Genomic DNA, 10,571 nt, shown 5'->3' on the forward strand with positions numbered 1-10,571 from the left:
CATACACACACAGTTTGGCCTTCCGATCGACCCTACAGGCAAAACTGTGACAGTTTACCCCCTCCCTTTCCTCCCCATACACGCGCAGATAAAGCGGCAGGCTTCATGCCACAATCACGGTCTTCCAGCCTATAATGTTGAGTCACACACGTCACGTGCTACGGTCCTGCAGGTAGAACTGACAGACTGACGGGTTTCTCACAGGCCAACAGTCCAAACGACTGGCCGGCCAGCCACACCACACACGTCAGTTTTGCCTTTCAGTCTTCAACTGTGCAGGCCGAACTGTGTGTGTATGGGGGCGCTAAGTTCAGTGGGGGTGCAGCCAGAAGAGCGGGAAGAAAGTGAGAATGAGGAAGAGGTGGACAATGCTGCTAGTAAGAAAATATCACATGGTGCTGCTCTTAATCATTTGGAATCCTTACTAGACTATCTTGAGAGTGAAGAGAACAGTTTATTAAGTGACAAGCTAATATTACGTAGGCTTCGTACGGATATAAATAAAAAGGAAAATGCCGTGAAAAAGCAAACGACAATATTAATTTTTTTAAGTGTTAAGTGTGAATATTCGTAAAAAGTGTTGGATGTTGTTGAACACTGTGATTGAAATAACTAATTCACACTTCAGTATAATGTAAAAAAAGTATTTAATAGGCCATGAGATGACATAAAAATGAGGTTAAGTAAATTTAAATACAGGTAGGCCTATAGTATTATGAAGGTACAGTATTACAGTACTACTTTTAATAACATTTCTCTTAACCGGGTTTTCGATTAATTGTGATTTCCATGCCCACCATTATCCCGGATAATCGAGAGTTGACTGTATTTAGTTTCTGGGTCTAGTTCACAGCATAATCCTCACCCATCTCATCCCTTGAATGTATGTACATATTACATTTTATGTCAGTTAGATCTAAGCCTGAGTACTTCTCCATTGTTTGGAATCCTATTTCTGCCTACTAATGTCAACAATGTGTGGCTATGTGGGGATGTCACTAGCTGGCAGTAATGGCTCACCTAAGCATGTTGAAACTTTACTGTTGTGTTGCCTGCCACATTAGCATTGCCTGCCACATTAGCATTGCCAACCACAAAAGATACATTAAGGGAGGAACACAGACTGAGGGTGTTTGAGAACAGGGTGTTGAGGAGAATATTTGGACCAAAGAGAGATGAAGTGACAGGAGGTTGGAGAAAACTGCATGATGAGGAGCTTCATAACATGTACTCTTCTCCAAGTATAATTAGAATGATTAAGTCAAGGAGGATGAGGTGGGCAGGTCATGCAGCATGAATAGGGGAGACGAGGAATGCATATAGGATATTGGTGGGAAAGCCAGAAGGAAAGAGACCACAGGGAAGACCAAGGCATAGGTGGGTGGACAATATTAGAATGGATCTTAGAGAGATAGGAGGGGATGGTATGGATTGGATTGATCTGGCTCAGGATAGGGACCAATGGAGGGCTCTTGTGAACACGGTAATGAACCTTCGGGTTCCATAAAATGCTGGGAAATTCTTGAGTAGCTGCAGAATTGGCTACTCCTCAAGAAGGGCTCAGCTCCATGAGTAAGTAAGTAAGTACGTAACCATAAAAGATAACTTTCCAAAGAAAGAAAGAAAGAAAGAAAAAAAGAGAATAAAGAAAGAAAATCAAAGATTAACCCTTTTAAAATAAAACCAAAGGCTCAACCATCTAAAAACAAAACAAAAGGCCTAACATTACAGACCTGTTTAAATTCTATGGTTAGGATTCAGTTTGTCTTCTTATGAATGCACTTCTGAGGCTGGTGGTAGATAACATGGCTGACAACATGGTGGTAAGTTTAAAGTTACACACGTCACCCACTAATACATGAGCAATGCTGCAAAATTTTTCATTCAACACATTTTACAACAAAATGTGTAAAAACTGCAGTGTCATGTGACCGCAAATCCATTCACAGCACAACCATTGTCAGTTCATTCATCTTAACCTTCGGCTGACAAAACCTCTTATGCACTGGCGCTCACAGACTTAGCAAACACTAGAACCCTCCACAATTTGCAAACCATTGCAAGGTCATTTTAAAAATAAACAAACAATAATGTACATATGAAGGATAAACCTGAGGAGTACAGTTTTCTACAATATCGTGGTATGTACAGCCATTGCTAGGCACAGAAATCAAAATAAAGAGCAACAGCCATTGCTAAGTAACAGCTCTTTAAAGAACACTGCTAGGTAATTGACACAACACATAAACACACAAAAGCAGAAGAACTGTTGGGAGAGGTATTTTCTGTGTGTTCCATACCGAGGTTATATAACAAGGGTCAGCTGCCATTAGAAGAGAGTCTTGAGACGGAAGTGAGAAGACCGGGAGGTTTGTGTGAGATGGTCACCAGCTCGGGAATTACTGGGGTCAGGTGAGTGAGTGAGTGACTGAGTTAGAGTACTGCTACATTCAGTAGCTATTGCTCTTATAAGCTGGTAGCTGAGGCACAGGGACAGATTGGGAACCCAGAGGAAGGGCAACGTCCACCGTTGGAAGCCGTTACCAGGAGACTGGTGAAGACACAGCAGACTGAGAAGACTTAAGTGTGTGGCTGAGTGAACTGTAAAGTGTGTGAATTAGTGATAGCAATATAGTTACTTATAGTTACGATCTGCGACTGTTCATAAATCTGACTATTAATCCAAATCCTCTACACAGTCACTACAACTCTTGAAAATGTGATGTTGCATAGGTTGAGACTGAGTTAGTATGTGTCCTCTAAATGTAGGTGAACTTTTGCTTGACTACACGCAATTACATCCCAGAAGTCAGTAACCTGCACAGCTCCAGCTGTGAGGATCTCAAATCCAAGGACAGTAACTGACTTTCACAGACAATTAAAATAGGGGGGGTAACAATCAATTTAGATTCAAACGCAATGTAAAATTATTGTTTTTCTGGATATTATCCATTATCCTGTTTTTATTTAAAAAACACACAACATTTCGGAGATTCGATTCTGTCTCCATCTTCAGGTGGAACCTACTCAGTTGGGCCCTATCAGTAGAGCTAGTCCCTCTCTCTGGACATGAGCACCAACAGAAGAGAGGATATACAGACCAATTACAGCATAAACCATCTGCAAGAGTTATGACAAACACTAAGGACATTAAGGAGGCCCAGAACCTATGTCCATGCACTCATTCATAGCTTTGCTGTTAAAATCAGAGTGGTATCAGAACAGAAGTCATCACTAAAGGGACCAATTATCTGTATGTTATCAACACAAAAACACAATTTTCACACATAATCTACACTGGATGTAGTTGTAGTTTTCTGGCTTCTGCTGCGATAATAGGAGTCCAGATGGGAGAGATGTCTAACCTGGGTTCACTGATAGGATGATTTAACAGACACCTACAGGAAATACAATGAATCTGCCCACAAGTCTCTGGCAGATCATCGACTCAATGAACCCAGCTTGGACATCTCCCCCATCTGGACTCCATTAACGCAGCAGAAGTCAGAAAACTACAACTCCATACGGTGTAGATTATGCGCGATGTAAAACTGTTTCTACGAGGGCCGATCAATAAGTACCCGTGTTTGAAGACAGGTGGCGTTGCTGAGGGAAGTTGGCTTTACCGTCGTGTACTGCCATCTGTCAAACGACCCCATACTAAATTTCAGACTGATTCATAGGTTAGTTTTTATTTGGCAGCCAGTTGCATCAGACGTGTTTTGTCTTTCTTGATACAATGGAGAAAGTGCAATATCGATCCGTAATTCGCTTTTTATTTTTGGATGGAAAAACATGCGAAGAAATAAAAGCGAAGTTGGATGCCGTCTATGGGGACCCTTCACCATCTATGACAACCGTGAGATATTGGTTCAACGAATTTAAACGTGGTCGTACATCTGTTTTTGACGAGGAGCGGCCGGGCCGCCCGGCAGACGTCGTTACCGAGGAAATCGTTGAAAAGGTCCATGACATGATTCTCGCTGATCGCCGAACTAAAGTGCGCGAAGTAGCAGAGGCCATAGGTGTGTCGTACGGAACGGCACTCAATATTTTACATGATAACTTAAGTATGAGAAAGGTGTCAGCCCGATGGGTGCCGCGGTTGCTCACGGTGGACAACAAGCGGATACGGCTGTCAATGTCGAAGCAGTGTTTGGACCTCTTTAAGCGAAATTCGCAGGAGTTTTTGCGTCGAGTCGTCACCGTTGATGAAACCTGGATACATTATTATACGCCAGAGACCAAGCGACAGTCAAAACAATGGATTTTTCCGGGTGAATCTGCTCCGAAGAAGGCAAAGACGGTCCCATCGGCCGGAAAGGTCATGGCCACGATTTTTTGGGATTCGAAGGGAATAATCCTCATGGACTTTTTGCAGAAAGGAAGAACGATCACGGGGCAGTACTACAGTGAATTATTGGACCGATTCGATAAGAAATTGAAGGAGACACGGCCCCATTTGGCTAAGAAAAAGGTGCTGTTTCACCACGATAACGCACCAGCACATTCATCTGGAATTGTCGTAGCCAAATTGCATGAACTGCACTATGAATTGCTGCCACACCCACCGTACTCGCCTGACCTGGCTCCCTGTGACTTTTTTCTGTTCCCCAACATGAAAACATGGCTCGGGGGAAAAAAATTCAGCTCAAACGAGGAGGTTATCGCCGAGACAGAAGCGTATTTTGAAGAGTTTGACAAATCGTATTTTTTGGAGGGGTTAAAGAAATGGCAGAAACGTTGGGAAAAGTGTATCGACCTGAAAGGAGATTACGTTGAAAAAAAAAAAAAAAAGGGAAAAACTTGTGTCTTTATTCCTAACACAGGTACTTATTGATCGACCCTCGTATGTTGATACCAAACAGAGAGTTTGTCTCTTTAGTGGTGACTTCTATTCTGCGAGTACTTTTATTTTTACAACAGCAGCCGCAAAAGAGTGCATGGATATAGGTGCTAGGCCTCATGTGACGGGTTTTTTGATGTTTGTCTTAGCTCTCACAGATGGTTTATATATCCTACTTTGTGTTGGTGGTCATTTATGGAGAAAGGGATCAGCTCTATTGATTGGGCCCAACTAAGTAGGCTTTTACCTAAGGACAGAGACAGAATCCTGTCTGTGAAATGTTGCATGTCTTAAATAAAAACAGAATGATGAATAATGTCCAGAAACATAATTGTGTTAATACACCATTGTCACAAACTTTTAACCTTATCCTTAACACAACAGGCTTGTTATTTTCTCATTATGTATATTAGACATAAATGGCAGTGATGAATGTTCCTGAGCTACTCTTGCAGTAATAAGATTGCTTGGTCTCCAAATAAAAAAATATGTCTTGTGTCCACAAACTTTTGGAACTTCCCATACATCATGTGCATATATGAATTTTGGGGAATGAAACATGTGTGCAATTCTGACTCACCTCCATGCACGGATCCAGTAACTCAGTTTCTTGAATTCCTTTCGCAAATTCAAATATGGATATTACATTACTTGGACGCAGATTACTGAGAAGGTAGTTGCGACACAAATGGGATAAATGAGGCAACATATATTTTTTTGAAGTATAAAGGACTCCACCCGCTTCTTCAACTGAAGACAGTTTTATGGAATCAGTATATATGTACCTGTAACATGTACATTCATAACTTACTTATTTACTTACTCATGGAGCTGAGCCCTTCTGGAGGAGCCACCTATTCTGCAGCTACTCATGAATTTCCCAGCATTTTATGGAACCTGAAGGTTCATTACCGTGTTCACAAGAGCCCTCCACTGGTCCCTATCCTGAGCCAGATCTATCCAATCCATACCATCCCATCCTATCTCTCTAAGATCCATTCTAATATTGTCCACCCACCTATGCCTTGGTCTTCCCTGTGGTCTCGTTCCTTCTGGCTTTCCCACCAATATCCTATATGCATTTGTCTCCCCTATTCGTGCTGCATGACCTGCCCACCTCATCCTCCTTGACTTGATCATTCTAATTATACTTGGAGAAGAGTACATGTTATGAAGCTCCTCATCATGCAGTTTTCTCCAACCTCCTGTCACTTCATCTCTCTTTGGTACAAATATTCTTCTCAACACCCTGTTCTCAAACACCCTCAGTCTATGTTCCTCCCTTAATGTTAGAGACCAAGTTTCACACCCATATAGAACCACAGGCAAAATTATAGTTTTGTATATTCTACATTCATAACACAAGCTGTCCCTGTACTTAAGCACCATGGCATAAGCATATGGGAGGAGTTAAAGCTCCACATATTCTTAACCTCAGAGCTAGATGTAGAAAAGCCAGCTTGAGCCACATGACCCCCTCCCCCTTTGCGTAAGAGGCTGGAGAGCTGTATGGATGCCGTGGAGGAGAAAAATATCTCTTGCCCTTCTCAGGAATTGAGCCAGTTGCTTAGCTGTCCAGGCTACAGCCTAGTCACTGCACCAGTCTAGCAATCAAGCCTCCTGTTAAAACTTTTATGATTCTGATTTACATAAGCACAACTTACGAAGCTGGAAGACAGGTCGGTATAGCAATCAGGCTACTGTGGGGACAAGAGCAAGGTATTTTTCTGCCCTCTGGTGTCCTATACAAAGTTGTGTGAAATGGAATGTTGGTTTTCTTGCAAACACTGTGTCATACAAATGAGAAAGCTAATGAGAGGTAGAAATGGACTTTAAAAAGTGATTATCTAAAGTCATATAATATGTCTACCAGAATAGACTTCTGGAAGTGGCAATTTTAATCTTCAAACTACTAAAACACTGTAATATTGGACGTCATCATTCTTACTGAAAACACAGTTTATCTCCCATAGTGCTCACAAATCTGCCACATTATCTTCTAACAACATAAATTATAGGGATATGTACTGCTGTTATGTGTGATAAATAAAGTGATAATACAGCATGCTTCCCTCAGTTTTACTACTCACCATTATATGCACAAATTAAGTGGTTCTGTGCTGAATCTAAAATCTTAAAATATTAACAATATGTCAAAAGTTTTAATATTACTAAAATGTTAAAATATTAGGCTTACAGAAATTACATATTCTGGATATTTTCTCATCCCTAGTTGAAAGGAGTCATGTTGGACTTGTTATTGTTCGTGACTGTATTTCGGTTTTGGCTATTGTCTTGATTCGACAATGTTGTGTGCATGATGTAACTGTCTTCTCTTATGTGGTATATAATGCTGATGTTTTGCGTTGGGCCATAGTTGGCTACACTGAGTTGTAATAATTAATTATACTGGTTACTTCTTATTGTTCCACAATCTGATTTCTGACCTATATTGGTTGGCTTGACAACTGGGTCTTTTGTTGGAAGTAGACAATCTTCCTTCTGAAGTTCATAGCAGCTCAGCTTGTCAGATAATTTCCTGTCCTTGAGGGGGTGCAATGGGGGGTGTTCGGTTTGAATCTTGGCAAAGACATGAACTATCCTAACTTAGATTTTATGTGGTTTTTCTCACCTCCTCTGCACAAATGGCAGAACATTACTTCAAATTACGCCATTACTGTTCCTTCCAAGTCATCAGTCACCACACCATTAGACAGTATACAGCCTACATACTAAGAGCATCATAATATAAACAAGAAATTATTATATATGCAGACATTACTTACTCCAGCAACATTCGGAATACATCAGGCTCCATATCATCTATACTGATGCACTGTTTCTCAGCAAGGGGGCCAAAGCACATGGCCTCAAACACAGGACTGCAAGATGCCAAGATCAGTTTATGGGCTTTGAATACCTGTAACATTAATACCATACAATTTATGTACTTATATGAGCTACTACATAGTAGGAGCCTAGATAGCATGGTCAATATAGAGACTGGCTACAGGCTGGAAGACAGAGGGGTTGGAGTTAAAGTCCCACTAGGGTCAAGAACTTTCTCTTCTCCACATCACCCAGACCACCTTCTGGGACCCATTCAAGCCTCCTATCGAATGGGTACCGGGGGATCTTCCCCTGGGTGTAAAACTGCCAGGGCATGAAGCAGACCACTCACCACCAACTAGTGTTGAGGTCAAGAAAATGTGATCTATACATCCAATCCCCCATACGCCTTCATGGCGTAGTGAATAATTACTTATGCATAGGAACAACTATTACCTTTACATGAACTATTATATTCCAAAATAATATTTTCAAAATAAAATATTACTTCAGCACTTACATACTAACTAGTGGCCCCAGTAATTTTAAAATTTTGGGGGGTTATTTATTGATGCTTTCAGTATCAAGAATACAAAGGCTGGAAATGGTAGGTGGGCTGATTAACTGCAAATGATCCGGAAAGAAGTGGTGGTGGCATAATTATGGCATTATCGTCAAGGGACTGGTAAGCACCATGAAAACATCTGCTAGCACAGACATCCTGACCAACATTCGAGTTAGAGTCTTAGCCCCAGATCAATCTGTTTAGTACCTTCCAAATTAACTGACATCTCCATCTCAGCATGCACAGCTGATCTGGCACTGCCCAGCTCTGAGAGGAAGGTCACTTGTGTTCTTGAAAGATGTGTATGCTACTTTGGTTGCCATAAAATGAAATGAAGGTGATTCAGGCGAAGGTGACATGACAGATTATGACACAATAGTGGATATTTGTAAGATGCATTAACTATTTGTAAATAAGACAATACAGTGTCCAATAAACCTAACTTAAAATCTCAACCCCTGTGTCTAGTCATTATCAGGTGACAATACGTAAAGGTTGAACCACTGAATTCCATGGATTCTGATGTTATGAATGTGGAGCAACTCAACATTTCTGGAAAAACGTGTACATATCCTTAATTATAACAAAAAGGCGCTGCTACTTCAAATTAGAACATTTCATTGAGTTCAGAGTCCACAACCAGAAGCCTCCATCTCCGAAATTAACAGAAATATTTATGAACAAAGAAATGTTCTGTGTATTGTGTTAAATACCAAGCATCACAGTTAAGGTATCACTAAAAGCAATGAACCAGACGTATACAACCAACATATCTTCTGGTAATTCTGTATTTCAGCATCCTGTTGCACATCTTTATTAAACGTCTATGTACTACGTCTGTCAATAGTGCAACAATCATTAAAATATTCACCATTCAACACCAATATGACATGTTTCGCCCACAGACGGCCAACCTCAGGTGTTCTGAGGTGTGTAAACTGTTACACTGTTTTGATGCACGCTAAAATTGCGCTTTGCAGTCCACTTAAATTAAAATCTTTCGTAAAATCCTATCCACCTCGTAAGGGGCATTGTCCACTTGTTTAAAGCGTCACTAGTGAAGGCAACAAGACACGATGCTAGAGGGAACAACACACAAACAAGGGGCATATTGCAGATCACAGACGTAGCTGCTGAAACAGACTGTCTGGAATACACGCATCACATAGCTTTAAACAAGTGGACAACGCCCCTTACGAGGTGGATAGGATTTTACAAAATATTTTTAATTTAAGTGGACTGCAAAGCACAATTTTAGCATGCATAAAAACAGTGTAACAGTTTAGACACATCAAAACACCAGAGGATGGCCGTCTGTGGGCGAAACATATCGTTTTGGTGTTGAATGGTAAATATTTTAATGATGGTTGCACTATTGGCAGACTAAATACATGGACATTTAATATCTTCTGGTGCTAAAATTATAAGCATTACAGTGATGTGACCTATTTCTGAATCCTACAGCCCCATTTAAATATATCAATTATAATCAAACATGGCTCAATTTGATGTGTACAGGTCTGAAGGAGATCCGGAAAAGAAAATAAAGTCTAGTATGTTTTTTCTGTTTACAATCTGTGCAGACCACATTCAACGTCAGGGCAAGATAGTCTGCATACTCAGTTTAATGTCCTTCAATCTTCAAAATACGAGCCAGATATTAATCCTGTTGAATTGATATATTTTATAGTCCAGAAGTTTTACCTCAAAGTCAGTCTTTTCCCCCACTTGGAAAGTGCAATCACTCCATTGCGACGTCTTCAAAAGTGTCTCAATCCGGTCCCGTACACATTCTTTTGACAACTGCCAATCAACTTCCAAATTTTTATTCGTTACGGCTACAGCCATCTGAAACCAAAAATGTCATTATCATTGTCATACAGGCGTAGTGAACTTCCTACTCACTGCAATTTATTACACCTGCACCAATATCTAATTTAGTTCTACCAAATGGGTCAGGTTACATTCAATGACAAAAGAAATAAATTCCTATAATTTATCCTTCAAAACGCCACTGGATAACTGCCGCGCTATTTACTAAGACACAAACGTCGTTCATAAACTGTGTTGCATAACACTCACAGTCAAAACCTTGAACTCACAACCCACGCAGACCCTCCAAGGCCATGTGTATTAATTCATAGCCAACTTGAAAACTTGAATCACCTTACTGGCACATTTAGGGCCAAAAAAGTGTCTTCTTCGAGGTCTTCGAGGGACATACTGAGCATACAGAGATCATCGTAAGTTCGTTACTTAAGTGCTGCAATTCCGCTTTGCAGATACTAGTCACGTCTGTCACGTCCGTCACGACGGTCACGACGATGTATT

At 40.7% G+C, this 10,571-nt stretch overlaps 1 protein-coding gene across 5 annotated transcripts in view; it reads right to left on the minus strand.

Moving 5' to 3' along the window:
- LOC111868394 (BTB/POZ domain-containing protein 6-A) overlaps positions 1-10,492 on the minus strand; it is a 14,229-nt gene extending 3,737 nt beyond the window's left edge. Inside the window, exons 1-4 of one of the 5 annotated variants that reach the window (XM_023858982.1) lie at positions 10,407-10,492; positions 9,945-10,088; positions 7,633-7,766; positions 5,427-5,631 (exon numbers count right to left, since the gene is read on the minus strand). In XM_023858982.1, coding sequence (XP_023714750.1) covers positions 5,427-5,631; positions 7,633-7,766; positions 9,945-10,088 — 483 coding nt within the window. In that variant the 5' untranslated portion in view covers positions 10,407-10,492. Of the gene's footprint in view, positions 1-5,426; positions 5,632-7,632; positions 7,767-9,944; positions 10,089-10,187 lie in introns of all 5 variants that reach the window. The other 4 variants (XM_023858979.1, XM_023858978.1, XM_023858981.2 and 1 more) reach the window with 4 other exon arrangements.
- Between the last annotated feature and the right edge of the window lie 79 nt (positions 10,493-10,571).

The sequence above is a fragment of the Cryptotermes secundus genome, unplaced genomic scaffold, assembly GCF_002891405.2.
Source record: "Cryptotermes secundus unplaced genomic scaffold, Csec_1.0 scaffold58, whole genome shotgun sequence".
Taxonomy (NCBI): domain Eukaryota; kingdom Metazoa; phylum Arthropoda; class Insecta; order Blattodea; family Kalotermitidae; genus Cryptotermes; species Cryptotermes secundus.